Raw genomic sequence first — 21,663 nt, forward strand, 5'->3', positions numbered from 1 at the left:
TTGAGTGTCCAACCCAAGGTGTTGTGAATTGTTTGGATAATGTGCATTGTTCGAAAATACTAAAACCCAGGGCGAATTCGCCACTTGACATACGTAAAGATTAGCCATGGGAGATTATGTCATTATGCTGCTGTTGTCCTTTTGGCTTAAACCACATAAATAGATCTTTTGTTTCAGTCTAATCTGTAAATGGAAATTGACTATTTTTAGTGTGTTGAATCATCATTATTTAGCACTAAAGCTGCCCCAACAGAACATGGTTTTTTTGACAGCAGCTCTTATTTCACTATATCCACACTGCTTTTCTGTGGCTTGTTGCTGTTATTTTTGCTTCCTGTTTTTACTATTCTGTGTTGTTGTTTTTAGCAAGCCCATACAAATTATAAAACATCATTATATTGTTCTGAAGAGCAATTCTTGACTAGTATGAATTGGTAGTCCGTGGTCAATTTTTTACAGGTGAAATGTCAGGTTGACAAGAGTGGTCTCTGAAATTTTCTTGTAATTACTCCTTTTAAAATGTGCTCCTGTCTGGTGAAATTAAGCCATAATCACAAAGAAAACATTTGGCAACAGCAAGGGTTATTCCCATTCATTACATTTGGAACTTACACATGATGCCTTCCCAGAGAAGAGTGCCCATGGATCTTCCTTCCCCAACTTGGAGCCCTCAAGGTGTTTTAGATTACAGCTCTCATTAGTCCATGACTATGCTCACTAGGGCTGATGGGAGTTGTAGTCCAAAGACTATGGAGGGCACCACATTAAGGAAGGCTGCCATAGATTGTATTGGGGAACTTTCATGTAATGGGATCTCCTACTAAATGGGACCATATTTTTGTCATTGCCTCCATTGCTACTTTTTTGAGGTGGAGCAATGATGAAAAAAGTTAATGGGAACGTGATAAAAGCGAATGATTGCAAGGACTTTTCATTGTGAATGGAAGCTAGAAGCTTAATGACCAAGAGCCTGAACCAGGAATCCAGAAGTCCCTGGTTCAGATTTCATTTCTGCCATAAACAAGCTGTTCTCTCTGTTCCACCCTGTGCATTATAATGTATAAAGGCCAAGATGGAGGTGTGAATGGGACCAGTGGTGGAGGAACCCTCTCCGGCACCCAGGGCAGGATGCCAAGGAGCGGGGCGAACCGCCCGTGGGCGCACGAGCAGCAGCCTGTACGTTTGCCATGTGAGTGGCAGCCCATACAGACGGCACGTGAGCAGTGTCCATACTGACTGCATGCGCGCCCTCGGCCACTCTACAGCTGGGGGGAGGCAGCGGGCCATCTTGTCACACCCCCCCCCCCCAGAGTGGTACCCGGGGCGTCCCCCCTTCATACGCCCCTGAATGGGGCATCTTTACAACCCTAGTTGCCGCTTTTCTTCTTCTTTTCCTTTTTGGTGGCAGGGGGGTGGATTGGAAGAGGCAGTTGCCAGCCCAGATTTTTTTCTAAGCCTAGCTGCTTCATTGGAAGGGATTTTAGCAGGGGCGGGGGGCGGATGGCAGAAGGAAAATTGGTGCCAAGGTACCAGCTCTGGCACCACCCACTTTTGGCCTTGGCTCCTCTCATGTCTCACATGAGGCCTTTGAGGGAATTCCTGAGGGGGAAGAATGGTTACCTCCTCCTGTCTCCCTCCCCACTACAAATGTTTGGCATTCCTGCTCAGTATTTAGACGTGTTCACTTACACTACCTTGCATACAAGGAAAAATGAGAGTGTACACTTCAGCAATGTCTGGGGAAATAACATTTTCCGCACCCTCGTGCTGAGAAAAACATGCAGATTATGGCACCTGTTTTATTCTGCACTGTTGAACTGCGGTCAGCAATTAGTTTTTCATGAGAACCAGTTGGAGAAGGGTGGGTGGGTAATAAAGCAAAGGGCCAACTGGATTATTTTTACCTCAGTTCTGCTCTTGGTTTGGTAAAAAGAGATCCATTTGGCTCTGGGACTTCATTTCCAGCTTCTGCTTTGAGGCCTGCCTTCTGTCATTATTTTATACCCATACCTATTTTGTACAAATTTGATCTTTCTTCATAAATAAACAAAATATATTTATTTGCCATTTTTTACATGCTTCCCCCCTCCCATTCCTTTTTAACTGGCCATTTTGACACTTTGAGTAGCACCAAAGCAAAGTTAACCATTGTAGCATGTAGTGTAGGTACCAGGCATACGCAGACCTGACCACATCTTCCCAAATGAGAAGCCAGCAAGTGTTTTTGCAAATAAATAAATCTGGACGATTTAAAGGGTTCCCCTTGTTCAGTCTGAAAAACACTTTATATGTCGCAGAGCAGAGGTTGCTTTTGGGAATACAGGATTCTGGAAACATATGCCGTGTTGATACCAGTGCTCTCAGGGGTGAACTTCCCTCCGCATTGACAGTGCACACCTTTGCATTAATGCTACATCTGTTCTGATAATAGTCAAAGCCCCGTTTTATTAGCAGATCATTACACAGGCTGTGTTTGCAGTGGAGCTTTGCATATATAATTATGATGTGAAATCCCTCCTGTAAGTTTTCCTGCCAATAATACAACAGACTTAGCTGCATTGATTTGTACTCTTTGACCCACTGGGATGGGACCTGATTATGCCAGGGAATACTGCTTAGTGCTAATTTACTCCCTTAGAACCAGAAGTGCCTGAGAAAACATTTCTCCCGCTTTGAAATGGAAACTCTTCCACGTCGCTGCACAGAAGTGTGGGAAAATATGGAGTAGCGAAAGCTACTAACTTCCCAGATTCACCAGCGACTAAAAGCTGCAGTCTTCACAAAGATTATTCTCCAGAACAGTTACATTTGGCCATACAACAATATACTTTGCTCTTAACCAGAATCAATAGAGAGGGGCCACTGTGCACCCGCAGAGAGAGGTGTCAGAACTAAGTTTTAGGCAGCTGTCAGAGGATAGCTTCAAACCAAGAACCAGGAGCTGAAACCAAGAATTCAGAACCAAGATCCATCTAGAAATATACCAAGGAAAACCTTGCTGCTCAGGAAAATTCCCAGCCTGTTTATAGCCCTTCTTGTCCAAAGCCCAAGGACAATTCACTGCTATGAAGATAAGCAATGCTGAAGCTTCGGTTGCTCACCACAAGCGGTAGGCTGCACGCACAAATGATGGTTCCTGGTTTACACCTTTGCAGCTCTTGACAAAAAGGCTTTTTCAAGAGTAGGAAGAAGTTGCTACTTATTTAATTTATTACCCACCCTTCACTATCCCAGGACAGGTCACAACCATTTTAAATTCAATATTCGTGCCGATTAAAAACAAATTAGCAGTCACAGGAGTTGGATGGGCCCTGAAAACACATATCCCATATGCCAAAAGCCAGGGTAAAGAGGTCCATCTTGAGCATATGGTGGAAACTATACAATGAAGGTCCCCGGCGCACTTCTGTGGAGAAGGAATTTCACAACCTAGGGGCTGTCACAGAGAATGCCCAGACAACCACCAGCCCCAGACTTCTGAAGATGGTGAAACTACCAAGAGGGGTCCCTCCACTGATTTTAATACCCAAGAGGCTCTGTAGGGAAAGGATGTAGGCCCCAAATATCTGAAACACGAAGTCCTCTAGGGCTTTGAACACTAAGGTGAGCACCTTCATTTAGACCCCCAAAAGAACTGTAACCAGTGCAGCTGTTTTAAAACAGAAGTTATATGAATGCTAAAAGGAACCCCAGAAAAGTTGCCTTTGGGTTCAGGGACTAACAATGAATGGGTGCCAATTGCAAATAAATATCAGGCAAGCCTGATTCTGAAATGTTTAGTTTTGTTTAATAAATACAATTAAATAGTCATGCTACGATAGAACACTCTATAAGCCTAGAGCATCAGAAAACATACCCTAATTTGCATTTGCAAGTTGGTGTTTTCAGGAAAAGCCACATCACCGTGGGCAACCCCACTGCTCTTCTCTGTGCAACCAAGCCCCTACTGTTCAAAAAAGCAGCAATCTTTAGGTGGTCAGATGGTCTTCTTCCATGGGATGCCAGTGGAGAGAAAAATGTTATATCAGAATGGAGACTCCATGTGGACTTCGGGGTCTGATATAACTTTTTCACAAAGATTTTTATGTGGGTGGGTGTGAAATGGGGGGGGGGGTACATGTGGCAACATGTATTATTTTTCATTTCAGTCAGGTGTCATAAAGAGTACACTTTCCATGCAGACAGCCCCAGACTCAAGCCCCAGCATCTCTAATTCAGAGGATTGGGTACCAGGTGGCAGGAAGGATCTGTGCCTGGGGTCCTGGAACAGCCACTGCCTCTCAGAGCAGACAATATTGTTCTAGATGGGCCTACTATATAAGGCAGCTTCCAAGGTCCCTGCAAGCTGCAATTGCCAGCAATACTGGCTACATGCCGTGGGGCAGATTGCTAATGCCGTTAGTGGAGGCAGCCCATGTTCTTCTCCCGGCGGGGCTAAGCAGGTGGCCCTTGCTATCTGTGCTCCTCATCTGCCTAGCCCAGTGGGAGAGAGTTGAGAGGGGAGTGGACCTCCATAGGGTTGGCAGAAGGGAAGCAGCTTCCCAGGGCTCTCTTAGCAACTTAGATCAGGGTGGGTTGCCCATTGACTGTTAATGGTTTGTTCACAAATCAGTAGACTAGTATATGTTTCACCTCAGTTATCCATCTGCAGTTTTGGATATGAGGAGGCAACCTGGTTTGCTTCTATAAACACATACACCCCCCCCCCTTACCATCTAAACAAGTTCGGTAAAATTAAAATATGGTAGTGCACCGATTGGCTTGTAAAGCTGGATATGTTCTCTCTTACACAGAGTCTGCCATGCTGTGCAACTTCTCACCTATTGTGCTCAATCTCTTCACTCCCTCGACTCCCTCGGAGCAAGAGTGTTCTTGCCAAGTGTCGTGCAAAGCCTCAGTGGCACATCCTCTTGACTGCGTCGCATTAATTCAGCAATTGCCAGAACTAGTAAAGGCAAAAAAATAATAATGATGACCCAAGTCACTTAAGTCTTTCCCCTAAATTGTGCTGATCTGGAGCATCATCTTCAAAACGTACCATTTTGGCTTAAAAACCAAGAAATCTGCCACTTCAAAGGGCGTCACGTGCTTCTTCCTTAATGAATGGTTTTAAGGAGCTGGTTTTAAATGCACCGTACCATTGTTTTGAATATGGATGACTTCTTCTCTAAAGCATTTGGCATCGTTTAATGACAACCCCTGCAGTGGTGACACCGTCTCAGAGTGAATGCATCTGGCGTGCTGCACAATCATGAATGACATTGCGTTTAGCTATTAATAATTGAAAGAGCTTTGTCTTTGTCTTTTTCCCCCCTGCTGGGTTCTGCATATAATTTATGGATCATAAACTACCTCCTAATGTCCAAGGAAAAAAAATGTTATTGAGCAAGAAAGGATGGAAATTTGGAAGGGGAGGTGGCAACTTGTGGTTTGTTTTTTTAACATTTGTCTCTCTCAGGAAAAGAAAGGTCTCTGCAGTCTTGCCAGCTTCTCATACGTGTTTATTTTTGGTTTTATCATTTCAAAAGCTTAACATGATAACTAATAGAAGTTTCTTTGTGGCAAATGGTGACACCATGGTTAAATGTAAAGTGTATGAGCAGCTGTGAGCCTCAGACTCATATACTGCATCCTTTCCTAGCTCACCATGATCAGAAGCGCATAATTTTGCAGTTTGTGGCAAACCATAGTTTGCTGTTGTGCTGTTGTGCGGGGAAGTCCTGTTGCACAGGTAGAAATCCTGTGCTAAATAGGACAACTTTGTTGAATACAAGCCATAGTTTGGTGTGCTGAGACACAGCTATAATTAATACAGATTCAAAGCAAAGAAATCAGGTGTTTTCTCATACAAATCTTTATTGTTTTAGCTCATTGTAAGCCAATTAGAGTTTAGTTTCATTTTTAAAGTTGTGCGTGCATATATTCAACTTGGGCAGTTCACTACCATTGGATGGCTAAAAATATCACTGGTTTCAAAAAGATCTAGATCAAGCTCGTGTAGAATAAGGCAGTACTTTTGCTACATACTTAAAACAAGACTTAAAGCACAGGCATAGGCGTAGCCAAGGGGGCAGCTGCCCCCCCCCATGAAGTAAATAAATAAAAAGTACTTAACTAACTGAGGTTCTGCCCCATAACATAAAGCCTGCCCCCCCAATATAAAGCCTGGCTTCTGCACTGAGTAATATGATTCTTGTCTGGTCTTGCTAGAGTTACGTATTGCAACTTACCTAGCCCTAAGCAAAGTTTTTTTTTTAAATGTGAGGCTCAGTGTAAAACACAGGGCTTGGGGACCCGTGGAGTCTACCCCCAAAGTGCCCCTGCTAGTAGGGTACAAAAAAGCAAGGGTGATACCCCCTCTGCCAAGTTCCTTGTCCCTCTTTTCCTCCCCCCTCCCACAACAAACTACAAAGCACCATATTTCCAGATCGTGCAAAATGCTTTCTTCACTTATTTCTCCTTGAAAATATTTTTGTGTTTCACCACTAAGAACAGGTTCAGCACTGTCTGTTTATTAAGCTGATTCGAGGAAATGTTTGTTGTTGTCTCAGTCCCTATAAGTATTTTGCAAGGAATGGATCAGGTGTTGGGGAACTTTTGGCCCTCTAGATGTTGCTGAGCTACAGCTCCCATCAGCCTCAGCAGGCATGGTCAGTGACCAGGGATGATGGGAGTTGTAGTTTAGCCACAACTGGAGGGCCAAAGGATAACCCACCCTTGGAATGGATTCTTCTCACCTTTTCTCCTGGCTTCTTATGCTGTTGCTCCATGATAGCCTTCCCCAGCGTGGTCCTGGCTGGGGCTGATGGAAGTTGAAGTGCAAAACATCTAGAGGGACCAGGCTGAGGGAGGCTGCCCTATGGTCTATCATAATGGCTGAAGCCAGATACAAGATTGGTAGATCCAGCCTGAAATCTGACCTAATGACCACTTCTGATGGTCTTAAACATCACTTCCGCGGAAGATGATATTAAGACCTGGAGTGGCTTCTCTCAAGTGTCATCGAAACGCTTTGCATTTTCAGTTCTTCTCTGATTAGTCATACAGTCTGAGAATCAAGTAGGGCAGAATTAAGGGCACTTGTAAATCACAGGACCTCACTTTATTAAACTGACATAAGAGGGAACGTATATTCTCCAGTGTACTTCAGGACAATCCTTTTGAGTTAAAATGAAGTTATCAACAGGTCCTTAATGATTATTTTGTATTAGTGTTTTATGCAACAGTGGAAACCCAGTTGTGTCAAGGAGCCCTACAGTTAATACCTGTAGCTCTGGAAGTTTGAGGGAATCTGTTTTTGCATGTTCCTATATGAAATTTTATTCATTTTATGCCTCTTATGATAATATGCACATCACACTTTAGCTGACCACTGGATTTAGCACTTCTCTTTTGTAGTTCTCAGAAATTTGGAAAAATCAAATATTTATTTAGATATGTACAGAGGCGGATTTGGGGGAGTGCGGCTGGTTCATTTGCACTGGGCGCAGAGCCTTGAGGGGCACCACAGAGGGCGCTGCAACAGTGATGTAGAATGGAAGGCGGGGGGTGCCAGATTTTGGCTTCGCAAATTTGAGACCCCCAAGGTCTACCACTATTAATCTTGGATTAATATTGAGAAGAATTGTTTCACAAATTACAGATTGATGCAGAAGCGAAATTAGACAGAATGATGGGTAAAATCATGCAAAGGTACCCAGACCCAAAATGGAATAGTCATCTCTACCTGTAAAAAGAAAATGGTCTTGCCTTAATAAATAGCTCAACTGTAAAAGTAGTATTTGCAGGATGCCTCATACTAACAAATTTGCAGTTGCAACAACCCTTGTAATACAGTGAGGGGGGTGAGTATTTGATCCCCTGCTAAATTTGCCTGTTTGCCCTCTGACAAAGAAATGACCAGTCCATAATTTAAATGGTAGGTTTATTGTAGCTGTGAGAGATCAAATACTTATTTCACTCATTATAATGCACATCAATCTCTGACTTTTGTCTTCTGGGTTTCTGGGGTTTTTCCTGTTGTTATTCTGTCTCTCACAGCTACATTAAACCTACCATTAAAACTATGGACTGGTCATTTCTTCGTCAGAGGGCAAAGGGGCAAATTTAGCAGGGGATCAAATACTTTCCCCCCTCACTGTAAGCTAGAATCCATATTTTCCCCAGAATATGGCTAAATGACAAAATGACTGCAGAATACAGTGGTGCCCTGCAAGACGAATGCCTCGCAAGACGGAAAACCCGCTAGACGAAAGGGTTTTCCGTTTTTGAGTTGCTTCGCAGGACGAATTTCCCTATGGGCTTGCTTCGCAAGACGAAAATGTCTTGCGAGTCTTGAGATTTTTTTTTCGCTTTCCCCCCCCCTTTATCTAAGCCACTAAGCCTTTAATAGCCTTTTAGCAGCTAATCCGCTAAGCTGATAAGCCTTTAATAGCCGCTAAACCGCTAATAGCGCTTATCCGTTAAGCTTCTAATAGGGTTGCTTCGCAAGACGAAAAAACCGCTAGATGAAGACACTCGCGGAACGGATTAATTTCGTCTTGCGAGGCACCACTGTACTTCTTTATATCTTAGTGTGTTGTATTGCAAAAATACAATACAAAGCACATTTGTCAGTTTTATTTTTTAAAATTCCCTTATTGTTACTTTTTTTCTGTTCAGACTTCCCTGTTCTTGTGTAAATAATAGACTGTTCTCCATATGCTATGGAAAATCCCCTGTGACAGTATATAACATTTTCCCCTCACAGTCCTGCATGTGATGTGTTTGGATAGAAATGTGGCTGAATCTTCAAGCCCCCTCCTCCCCAAACAGACAAAGCACATGACACTATACTGCATTGATTTGATTTTATCTGTTTTTCTTGTTTTGAATTTTATTTATCGTGAGCCATCATGGGAGGGTATCTACCCTGAAAGGTGGCCTAAAATGGTGCAATAAGTGAAAAAAAAAAAAGAGGAATATTTGTGTGTTCGTACATATGCAGTCTGGTATTGGGGCCAACAGATGGTTTATTAGAATGCAGTAGTTACCCTGTAACTTTAGTGCTATTGTGTTGACATGTTTTGTGTAGCAATCTGATCTGATCTGCCCTGCTGAAGTAGGTACTTTTTTTGTGGGGGCAAAAAGTTTTAACATCTGAGTGGCAGTTGCGTTTCAAAATATCTCCAGAGCCTTGATCCACAACCCAGTTAAATAGCAGTTATTATAACTTAGGCTGATTTTAACACACATTCAGTAAATTTCACTGGGACTGAATCATCTCTAAACCAAATCAGTGTGGTGCGGAGGTTTAAGTACCAGACTAGAAGCAAAGATGTTCAGGTGAGGTTCAAATGCCCACCTGGCCATAGAACTCACAGAGTAATATTGAGCCAGGATTACAGCAAACAAAGAATATGGGGCAAGTTTCTTGTATACTGTGTACTGCTGTGAGCTCCTTGGAGGAAGGGTAGGGTAACACAGTACTTCTGCTACTAAGCATGCGGGCTTAATTTGTTTGCAAATTCTGGCATTCTTAAATGGTCCAAATGATCTTGAAACGGTGCAAAAGACTCAGTAACATGAAAAGGCTAGGCACTGAACTTTCAATTCAGCCAGCTGATTAAATGTGTTTTTATTTCAGTTAATTGAATTACATTATAATCAAGCAGTTGGTTGATTTAAATAAATTTGCATACTATGATAGCTCCAAAGTAGTTAATTTTTCAAGGCTTTTGAGGTAAGTGTGAGAATTGGCAATTTAATAACAAATGCATCCCATCCTTCAGACCCAAAACCGGGGTGTGCGTCTTCCGGGACACACTCCCGGGTGAGTCACGTGACACACATCTCACTCTCGCCCCGCACCCAAAAATGCACATTTTGGGGCACCGCGCAAGATCACAGCTCTGAAAAAGTGCTTGGGGGGGGGAGTGCTTTTGGCACCCAAAATGGCCACCACAATCTCGTGTGAAAACATGGGATGACCCTTTTTTCTGGGGCACTTGACAGGTATGCAAACATCTACCACTCATTGTTAGAAGATAAGGTCCATATTAATATTTTCCGTACTATAACTATGCATCAAAATAATAAAAAATGACTTCAGAAAAGGAAGGTGTGCCCCTCAGTCTCAGCCCAACCAATCAAAACTTGCCTCCATCAATTGATACTTCCACCCATAGATAAATCAACCAAAGTTTCAATAAATTTGCTGGTTGATAGATTTGTAAAGCCAGTTAAATTATTCATTTTCCATAATTTTAAATATGCTCTAACATCTCATGGCCCCACTGGCCAGCAAGATTGTGTTGCCCACTGCTGCTGCCATAGGCCATGACTGTACTTTCCCTACGATCTACAGTGAGGCCCAGATTAGACATTTTACCCAATTGGAAGTGAGTGCTGGGGGGGGGGGGTCCATTTTACAGCCACTTTTTATGGTGCATAGCCATCAGCCTTGGCCTTTAAAATGTTATGTTTGGCTATACAGTGGTACCTCTGGATGCGAACGGGATCCGTTCCGGAGCCCCGTTCGCATCCTGAAGCGAACCTAAGACGCCCATGCGCGGGTTGCGTTTCGCCGCTTCCGTGCATGCGCGTGACGTCATTTTGAGCGTCTGCGCATGCATGAGCGGAAAAACCCGGAAGTAACGTGCTCCATTGCTTCCGGGTCGATGCGGAGCGCAACCCGAAAATATTTAAGCTTGAAGCGTCTTCATCCCGAGGTATGACTGTACTCGTTTGTATTCAGGGAAACCAGTTTTCTCTTGAAAAATACAGTTTTATAGGGGAATTTGATATGATTGTGTGTTTCCTTCTCCTCCCTTCTCCAGGAATGGAATCTCAAACTGCCGAATGCGGACAGACAGCGAGCAGTCCTGCGGCTCCCCGGTGGTGAGCGGCGACCCAAAGGAGGACCACAACTATAGCAGTGCCAAATCTTCCAACCACCGGAGCACGTCGCCCACGAGTGACTCCATTTCCTCTTCCTCCGCCGACGACCATTACGAGTTTGTCACTAAAGGCAGCCGGGACAGTAGCGAGGGCAGCGAGGGCAGCTTCCACAGCCACGAGAGCCATAGTGAAGCGGAAGAGGAGGACAAAAGGCAAAGCCGGAAAGAGACCAAGGATTCTTTAGCTGATAGCGGCTACGCCTCTCAGCACAAGAAACGTCAGCATTTGCTGAAGGCAAAAAAAGTACCGAGTGACACGCTGCCTCTTAAAAAGAGGCGTACGGAGAAACCCCCCGAGAGCGACGACGAGGAGATGAAAGAAGCGGCCGGATCGCTCCTGCACTTGGCGGGAATACGGTCTTGTTTGAACAACATCACCAATCGGACGGCAAAGGGGCAGAAAGAGCAAAAGGACACCACGAAAAACGAGAACAAATCCATTGATTGAACTTATAAAACAATTTCGTTTCAGCACGTCAGGTGAATTCTAATGATTTGTGGCAATATCAACAAATATTTTCTTTGTTTCGTTTTTCTTTTCTTTCACCCCCTCCTCCTCTTCTTCTTTTTTGTGTGTGTGTGTTTTCTTTTTTTCGAACCCTTGAGATTTTTTTGTTTTTAAATTTTTTAAAGGAGATGGAAGCCATAGAACTCATACTGATACTCAACTAATTTTACAAAAGCTTTTCATTACATGAAGACAAAAAAAGAAAGAAAGTAAAAGCCAAAATTGCCATTGCTTTCTCCAGCTTTGTCAGAAATGCATGGCTGAATATGCTGTGACGTCACCAGTTAATGTGAGAGGAATAAAAATTCGGCATTTGGAAATCTCTTATAACCTAGAAGAAATTGGATAATTTGGAAATCGTTCAGGCCAGGCTGTAAGAATTGAAAGTGGAAAAAAAGGCCTTATGATTGGGTTTGTGTGTGATGTGTCTAGAGATTTGGGGGAAGTCAAGAGGCACACACAATATCCTCAGAAACAAGGATCATATATAGTGGCATTTGCTTGCGGTTGTGCCATAGAAATCTTGGAATAGCCACTAATGACAGCTGCTCATACAGTAATGATCTATTAGTGCTTCATGTACTGTATATGGCTCAAAATGTGAAGACTTAATTTATAAATTATGGAATACTGAACTGTGTATGCAATGAGTTTCAGTGAAATAAAGAGGAAGGGGTGGAGGGGGAGGGGGACTAGTGATATTCTTTAATCAATTAATTGTCTTCTATATTTAAATTAAAAGAATGTTTTATAAAAAGCCATAAGCCTGAAGATTGGCACTGCCTGCAAAAATATTATGGGAAAACAAGCTATGAGTTCTTAACTGCCTGAGTGAAAAGCAATCAAATCTGAAGAAAATTATGAGTAGATATTTAAGGAGGATCAAAATGAGAAAACCTTTTCTATAAGTCACAAAGATTTGATCTCACTAGGGGGAAAATGCTACAAAACCTGCCATTAGTATTATATTGCTTTTTTATTCTTTCCAAAAAATAAAATCCATGTTGGCTAGGCAAAAATATAAAGAAATTGTGCTCCTCAAAATGAGGTACCCAGTTAAGGTCAGTCAGGATTCATCTGTGCAAAAAATGACAATATATTTCCAATTTTAACCACTGCAACCAGCTGAAATTTCTGATCCACATTGCATGGATTCCTTTCTGGGAGGGACTCGGAGTACAAAATAATAATAAAAACAAACCCTTTTTATTAATTCAAAAATAACAAAAGTTCTTGTAAGGTAAATAATGTATTTAGCATGAAGCATGAATTATTTTCATATAAATATAGAAAAATAGAAAAAAGGCTATGCCTCTAATTTTTAAGCCCTTAGGCTTAGTTTGTTTTTTGGGTTTTTGTTTTTTGTTTTTTCCTCTCTTTTTTCCCTTTTTCCTTTTTTTTGGAAGCAGGTGTTTTTTAAGGTTTAACCTTTTTCAGGGATAAATACTGACTGTTGGGGAACTTACTCTGCAATATTAAAAATAAAACTTCATGCTCGGGTAGGGCTTGGATGGTTGAATTATATTGCCTTGTCTGCACATTCAGCCCCCTCCCCCTACTTCTCTGTTTTTTGAACACGTTTGTCCTTTCTTTGTCTTTACATGTATTAAAACATTACGCAATAATTTCGAGGGCAAGGCAAGTAGTGAGTGTGTATGATTTAAGGAAGACGGTGGAAGACACTGAATTGTGAACGGTGGGGAAAACTTGGCCATTTGATTTGGGGGAAGACGATGACCACGCAAATCTGCTCATCTGCCAGTGAGGAAACAAGTAACGAAAGGGCTTTGGTTTGAGTTCATTGGGGCGGTTTAAGAGATGCATGCTGAAGACGTGTTCTGTTTACAGCCATACTTGGTTTGCGGTGATGGGTCCATTAGCAGATTGAAGGCTTTGCAATAAGGCAACCTCTTCCAACTGATCTTTTCTTTTTCAGTTGCATTGGTATCAAAGGCCATAATCCTGGGACTTCCAGTCCTATAGGCTGTGATCCATATGGACCAGGTCTCCAGTGGACCACCATCCTAGCTGTGGGTCACCATAGGAAAAATGAGGTTCTCCTAGAACAGCACAACAAGTTGCAGCCAGAAAGAGAAATTGGCAGCCCCTCTCTGGAGCGGATTTGGCATGTGTAAGAGACTCTTTGGGTTCCAGACCTGTAGGTAGACTAAATACAGCTTTACACTGAACAGAAGTCGTGTTGTTTGCTGTTTTGGCGCTCAGGGTTTTTGCCTTGTGTTGGGCTTTGGCAGGAAATGCAGAAAGCATCTTAGGGAATTCCGCTTTGCAGGCTTGGATATTCGTGAAAATGCATACAGTATGAGTTAGATGCTCATGCCAACAGACCTGTGAAATATTGGGAGTCTCGAATCAGGCTTGGAATGACGCAGGTCCATCAGCAAGTTCAGCCTATGTGTTACCAGTTCTCTCAATACATCCATGTCTGCCAAAAGAAGGGGGGAGGTAACACTTGCCTAAAGAGAAAAGAAACCATGTCAATCAATTTAAGGGTTTTCTCTCTGAACTAGAGTGCCATATGCCTGTTTCTTTCAGTTGCCATGGAGTTCTACCAAGCATGAGCAAAATTTTAATAGTAAAAAGATGCGGTAGCCTGTTTAGTGGAATGAAAAAGATATTCCACCATGACAAAAATGGGGATGGTTCTTAATTCTGATTAGTATTGATTATGCCAATATTTCCATGCCCGAATCAGCACTGTAGCCTATATAGACAACCAGTGGAGTGTAGCATGCTGAAGAAATTCTTTATTGCTCATTGTCTAGAAACTAAATCTTGGAATTGACAGGAATTCTGGCTTTGTACTGGGTCAGTCCTCAATGCAGAGAGTCTTTGCCTAAGCCATGGGGGGGGGGGGATGAAGATTGCAGCTGTAGATTTATGTCACATTGCTACATCTGGGCTGCCTGCACGCACACACACATACGCACACACACACCCCGTCCCAGTAAATACATCTGTAAACCATGGACATCCAAAAGGTGCACTGCAAGCTGAATTACAAATTCAAGTGTCATTGCACCTGCTTGTCCTCTAAATAGGGAAAAGCCCTCAGGCCCATCCTCTTCACAAGTTTAAAAAAATGGTGGCTGTGCAAGTCTTGCACAACTGCCTTCCTTTCCGTGAGGTTTGAATGAGGCTTAATGAGGCTTGTTTAGAAGAAACATCATGCCTTAAACACATTTTAAATCACACATGTGTCCCTCTTCACCCTCTGGTGCCCTTTGGGGCTGATGGGAGTCTTTAGTCCAAAGCACCTGGGGGGCACAAGGTTGGCAAAGACTGCTGTAGTCTGCCTTACACTTCTTTGGCACGGAGGCGTGCTAATCATACATTTTGCTTAGCAACACCAGTGTAAACCCAGAACAACTTCCTTTTCTCCAGTGGTTCCTTTGCAATAGATACTCCACCATTGCCACCACAAATGTTTTGTGTACAAAAATGCTATTTCCCTTGCATTTTGATTGACTGTTTTACCCATTTACCTTCTTTCTGGTAAGAATGGTCCACAAAACAATTAAATAATCTAATTGGACAGTACTTAAAAATAAAAACAACAACAACCCAAACTTCAATTCCACCATGGGGATTCAGATTCCATAAGGATATCTGTACATAAATCAGGCACCCAAAGACGTTGGGCTTGGAAGCTTTTGCAGGTGATGTAGAGCCAAATATTCAAATCCCTGTTTTTGTGTCCACAACATACTTTACCTTCTATCTAGTTTTGGGATTCATTGCTATGCTAATCATCCTGTGAGTAGTACCAGACCTCAGCTGTGGCCTGCCTACAGTGTTCAGGGCAATATATAGAGAAGGTGGGAAACACAGTGTTTACATCAGTAGCTAATCTACTACAGCAATAATCTTCAGATAGAGTGTTTCGTAAACAGGAAAGAGCAGTTCTGATATGACTCATTGCTTGCAGAAATGAAGGAGCGCTGTTCAACAGATGAGGCACAATTAAGCCAAAGTTCATCAATTGGTCCCATAGCTTTCCCACTGAAATTAAAGTCCATGCTCCACTTTCCTACTAAAAGCCACAGAGACCTAGGCACTCCTTACTTTTAGGTGAGTCATGCCCCATCTATTGACCACCCATGGGTCATAGCTTGAGTAAAAAAAATTGTCTGTGCTGGGTGCTTCCTTTAATCATCACTGTACAGAAAGCAATTGCAGATGATCTTTTTGCAAAAGATGTCATGTTACCTTTTCTTGGAGGCAAAGGATGTCTCATTTAAGTATCCCAATTAAGTACCTAATTCCTATTAGTAATGGTTTTGAAATGGAAAAGATCCGATGAAAGCTTGGCTTGTCTCTTGCACAGCCACCTCCAATAAACTGTCATCTTTTATACAAACTCCAGTGTTAGGTCCTACAGTGCCAACTTCTCACTTTGATGCCAAAAGTGGATTAAAGCAGTTGGGTCCAATTATATAGACTTCTGCAGCAGGGATGTGCTTACTTCCATTCACCACATGGTGGATTGTTTCCTCCACACTTCTTGAGCTTCTTACCTGTGTGCCACAGCCATTTTGAAAACAGTGCACAGAGGGAGTGTTTGTTTTGGAAATAATATTTTGGAAATACTTGATTATTTGTTAGAATTTAGATGGGGATTTTTTTTTAACAAGAAAAATCTTAAGTCACAGAATTCATGACAACTTATGTATTTTATACACAAATTCTTCCTGTTTTGTGTATGACCATTTTACTGTGGAAAGTACCTGTAATCGAGGGTTTTTCATAAAGTTGGATGTAAAATGTGATCATAGCTTCGGTGTTGTAGACTTGTGGGCATGATCCAGACACTGCACAAGCCCAGAGCCTTTTCTGATATAAGGACTTCATATAAGCACCTCCTGAGGGCCATGGACTTAGCAGGCCGAGCAGGCTGAGAGGAAGCTGGAAGAGGTAACATGCAGAAGACTCATGGACCTTGCATTGCAGGACCTGAGCTAGCACTAGGCAGGTGAGCAACCTGGCCTCTTGTACTGTACAGAACAACAGTCCAGTAAGTCCTTGACTCCCATGGGAGGCTGAGAAGTATTTGCTCTGTCTTGGAGCACTTAACACATGCCTCAGAAGATGCAGGCCCTGCTCAGCTGCATTCTTCCTCTATCTAGACCTTCAGTTAGTTTGAAATGGGATAACATCTCAGAAGGTCTTCAGGATGCATGGATGGGGTACAGAGGTCCTTGCTGAGCTGGCCATTCTTTGAGCAGTGATGAGGATGCTCTGCCCATTCACTGTGGCTGAATAAAGGATTGGGGCAGGTGCATCCAGTTTCTCTTACGTAGCTTCCAAAGTACTTGGGCACTTGGGTAAAGCCTTTAAAATAAGAAAATGTTTAATGTTAGCCACCTGTCTTTCCTGGTTCACTTACGTTTATTAAATTCTTACCTTACAGTCTGTTTATCATCCACATTAACAGATGCACAAGCAGTTCTCTGCAAACGTTTCCGACAGCCAACCTGACGCTGGCTGCTTTCAACAAGCTTGTGCCTCTCAACATGTTTTCAGATCCTCCTCAAAGAGCAAATCGGTGATAGAACTGCTGCTACATCAGTGAATCAAGGGCTCTCTCATTCACTTCTTTAGTGGTCAAAGGTGTGTGTGTTTTGCACACTTTGAGCTGTCCCCAACACAGAAGCGAATGAACTTAGCCTCAGCTTGCAGACAAGTTCATGTGCATGGTGAAACGGTCTGGATTGGGGCTGATGCAGGCACATCCTTTGTCCAAACTAAACATAACCCCAGTACATGGCAGGCATAATGCAGTATATAATCTCAATGTAGTGGGGCAGAGCTTGTGAACCATGGGGTGGCTGTTGAGGCTTGCTGGTCACAAATATTCACTCTGAGCTTGTGACATGCATTGCCCTTGCTGTGTTACATTTGCATGTGGTCTTGGGTGGCTTGGCAAGATGGCAGTCACTTCTGTAAAATGCTACAGGCCAAATGGTGATCAGTGCCATTGGCTATTCAATTCTCAGTTATATACCAGTTGGTTTTCCCACTCATTCTGACCATCTGCCTTCAAACTGGAGGATAGGAGGGTGATTAGAGAGCCCAGGTAACTACTGTTAAAAACAAAGGGTGCACTACCAGTTTATACCAGGAGATTATTTGGCTCTGGAAAACCTGCAAAAAGACATTAGGTTTTGACATTAATATCAGGCAACTGACTTCAGTAAGCTGCCCAGCTAATAGTTTTGTTTCCCGTGTTTGTTTTTTACCATTTTAAAAAAGTATTCTTCCACCTGAGACCAGGCTCATTCATAGTCAAGTCTGTGAGTGTTCTTGCCAGCTCTCCCTATAATATGTAAAACACTGTTATGCACATAAATGCAGCACTGTGATCTAATTTAAATAACCTTATTATACTAAATATGTAATATACTTTTAACATTTTGCTACATTGATAATCTTCTGCCAACATCCAGTGTCTCTTTGCTTTCTATTGTGGGGAATAAAAAGATGCTGTTAACAACACCCAGTTTACTTTTCCTTTGGAGAACGCATAAATCCATTTAGCGTTTTTGGTGTAGGCCTTGTATTAACTGGATGTAGAAAAAACATTTACGCAATAGTCTATGTGGTTCGTATGAACTTTTCTCATTGCATCTGTTCATACCCCGTCCCTTTGATTGTAATCAGCTGCAAACCAAGAGGGGAAGCATTTTGGTAGGGATACGCTCAACCTTTTTGATGTTCTTTTTTTTCTGGAATGAAAGTTCAGAATCAGTGGGTTGATTTTACAATGTTAACTACGTCCACGCAATCCTATAACTCAGCAAGTAGCCACTTGCCTTGCTGACTAGAAACCAAAACCAAAAGTGAGTAAACATTAGCACATGCAACGATAAACCATGGTTTAATGCTTCCATGAGCCTGAGAGAAGCGACAGCCTTACACACTCCCCTCTCTTCCTTGTTAATAGATAAATGGAGGATCATGGTTTAGAACATTGATTAATGGCCAAACAAATCAACTTTAAACTGTGAGTTATGAAGCTGGCTTATTTAACTAACCGTTGTTTGTTGTACAGCACAATCCACCATTTTTGAACATAATGCTAAATCAAGCTTCTTGAAAAGCTAATTTAAATTTGGAAGAAATTCAGGAGGGGTTTGTAGAAGTTTGTCCACCTCGCACCAAACCATAGATTTTTACATATGTGAACCAGGCATCTGTCTATGATGCTGTGCTTCATTGGTCTACGTTTAAAACCACAAAAGTAGTTTAATACAGACTTCCTTGTAGATGCACATGCTATCAAGTTGCACTGCATTTTATTTCTAGTGGGTACAGGGGAGAGACTTGAGAAATTAGAATTAGTAGTTCTAGGAACTCCACTTAAGACCTTGGCTTCAACAGAGTGGGTGCAAGAGAACCAGGGCTTTGGACATGTAGGCATTTTAAGAAAGTTGGAATCGCATCAATCAACATTTTTGCTGGAAGGAAGGAAGCTCCCCACAAACAGCCAACTGAAAGGATTTCAGCTTTTTTAAAAAAGGGCGTGACACACAAGTGCTGCCCAGGCTATTGAATTGGGAAGGGGAATGATGTATTTGCACACATGATTTCATGTAGCTCTCAGGATCTGCATGCAGAAGTTGGATTGGGGTGTTATTGAAATGACTGTGAGAATTCTCTGCCCTTTTACTGAATTCAGACTTCTGATGTGACTGGTATGTTTTGTATGATGTGACTTTGCTGACTGTGGTGGCTTGAAAGCTGATAATTTCCTTTCTCTGGTTCCAGTTCAGATTGAGAACTTAGTGCTTTTTGGAAAAAGTTTATTGATAAGTTTTTCCTCTCCAGCCCTTCCCTAATGCACCCAGTATTTTGGGGAAAACAATTGTTTTTGCTTTACCGGTTTCGCGTCTGCATTATACACACTCACTACTTCAGTTTGCCTTGGTGTCAAATGTTGGAAGGGATGGGGATAGGGAATGATTTCTGAGTCTATGAAAAGCATTATGAACTTGTACATTTTTATACTCTTCTGTAATATTTTTGAAATATTTCTTTTGTTCTGCAGGAAAAAAAGTGATGAAGCAATCAAAAGACCAATAAGTACAATATCAATGCTTTAGGGTCATGAGACCTTCATTGGCCAATAGATTAATTTAGTACAGCAATAAGCCATTTTTTCCTCTCTTTTTTGTTTCTGTTTTTTAATTCCTTTTTTGTTTTTGTTTTTAATGCTGTACTAGGTAAATGGAACTGCCAGTTTCATTGACATAAAATGAGAACTGTGATGGGGGGCATAAACAGTGATGTTAAGTTGTATTTGTGTTTACCTAAATGAGCAGTCGAAAGGCAAGTGCAATCAGCCAGAAATACAAGGAAAAAAACGTTGATCTAGAGGCATACTTGCATTTTATGTTTCTTGATGTGTAATCATATTGCCAAAGACAAACTCTTTCATCAGTTATTATTGTAAATAACACTTTCCCAAAACCTACCATAAAGTTTCTGTGATGTATTGTCTTCCAGTTGCAATAAAAATTACTGAGTTGCATCAATTGAATAATTGCACTTACGGGTGTTGGCTTTTATTGTTTCATTCATTCATTTATATATATTTTTTGCTCGGCCCTTGTTTGAGGCAGGCAATGCTGCTGAAAAAGCTACCCAATTTAAAACGTCCTTATTTAATTTGGATTACCCCAGGACCTGCTTTTTTCTTTTCTCAAGCAGCCTAAACAAAGAGGATTTGAAGAAATTGTTCTACCTTAGACTTTTCATGTAGGATACGGCTATCGGTGGCTGCTGGCTGCAGTTGATATGTTTTGCCTCTGAATATCAGTTGCTGGGAGTCGCAAGTGGGAGCACTGTTTGGATCAGGTCCTGCCCATGTGCTTGCCATAGACATCTGGTTGGTCACTGTGAGAACTGGATGAGATGGGCCATTGACTTGATACAGCAGGCTCTTCCTATGGTTTTTCTTCATTTATCACATTTATTCTCTTGCCAAGAAATGAGTTTTGGAAGATGAACATAGGGTCATGCTGTTCTACCTTCTCAGCAATCCTGAGATTGGTTGGATTGGGAGGTGTGTGACTAAACTCCACTGGCTTTGAGCAAGTCTGCAGGAAAAGGTAGTTCATATTTGTAGGGCAATCACTACCAGCTTTCTTAGACTTGGCACTCACATGGCATTGCTTGGAAGCAACTCCTGCCTGATCATAAATCCTTTGGAGAAAAAGAGGTTTTGAAGTATTGGACTATGAGTTAGCTAATCACATGAATTCACTTTTGTGTGTTGTTCATCTCAAATGGGTTGTTGCTGTCTCTTTTTTTTTTTTTAAAAAAATAATATTTATTACTTTTATAGATTACAAAAAGAGAAAAAAAGCAAAAGAGAATAAACAGAAGAAAAAACGAAGAAAAACAAAGAGAGAAAAAACACACACAATACAATACAATATATAAACAATACAAAACACAACCTAAACTTAAAACTAAACACATTAAGCTAAACTAAACAAACCCCACTCCCAAAACAAAAACAATATAAAAACATACATCATCTCTTTTCCATACTCTATATTTCGTTCCCTTGTTTCCTCGACCTCCTCACACCTCCCTTTTTGTGTTCCACTTCTATTAATTGTTTCAGCAAATCCTTTACATCTTTCTCCATTTTCTGTAATATTGTGAATAACATATTATTTTAACCTTATTTTCCATTAAAACTAAAATACTTATATGTGCTTAACTCCTTATAACATTTCTGTTAAGCCCATAAAAAATAAAAAATCATTCCACCATTTTTCTATCACTCATTAGTTTTACCATAAGTCTATATTTAAACTTTAAATTTTCCAATCTTCTTCCACCATCTCCTCTCCCAGGTTTCGGATTCTGCCAGTCCTTTCCGTCAATTCCATAAAGTCCATCAACCTGGTGATCTTATGTCCGAGGTTCTTAACTCTTTTCCAAGTCCCTTCTGCAGGTCTTCTTCATTTTCTTTAATGCTAAAGAGCCAATCTCTGGGAAACTCCAACCTGTCAATCCTTTTCTTCCTTCTGAACAGATCAGCTAAATTTCCATAATTAAAGCTACAGTCCATAAAGTATTTCCGGGTATATTTCAAAATTCCTCCAATTACAAAGGCCCCCAAAACTTCAATCTCCTCCAGGCCCAAAAAGTCCATGTCCCAAAAGTCAGTTAATCCCTGCATAGAGG

The 21,663-nt window shown here is 41.7% G+C and overlaps 1 protein-coding gene across 8 annotated transcripts in view; it reads left to right on the top strand.

The window, feature by feature from the left end:
- The window catches only part of FOXN3 (forkhead box N3), a 192,042-nt gene extending 172,032 nt beyond the window's left edge, over positions 1 to 20,010 (top strand). For 7 of the 8 annotated variants that reach the window (XM_080984504.1, XM_080984502.1, XM_080984503.1 and 4 more), the window contains one exon: positions 10,818 to 20,010. In XM_080984504.1, coding sequence (XP_080840630.1) covers positions 10,818 to 11,385 — 568 coding nt within the window. In that variant the 3' untranslated portion in view covers positions 11,386 to 20,010. The remainder of the gene's footprint in view (positions 1 to 10,817) is intronic. The other variant, XR_013980174.1, reaches the window with a different exon arrangement.
- The last annotated feature ends 1,653 nt before the right edge of the window (positions 20,011 to 21,663 follow it).

The sequence above is a fragment of the Podarcis pityusensis genome (assembly GCF_964106645.2).
Source record: "Podarcis pityusensis genome assembly, chromosome: 1".
NCBI classification, from domain to species: Eukaryota; Metazoa; Chordata; class Lepidosauria; order Squamata; family Lacertidae; genus Podarcis; species Podarcis pityusensis.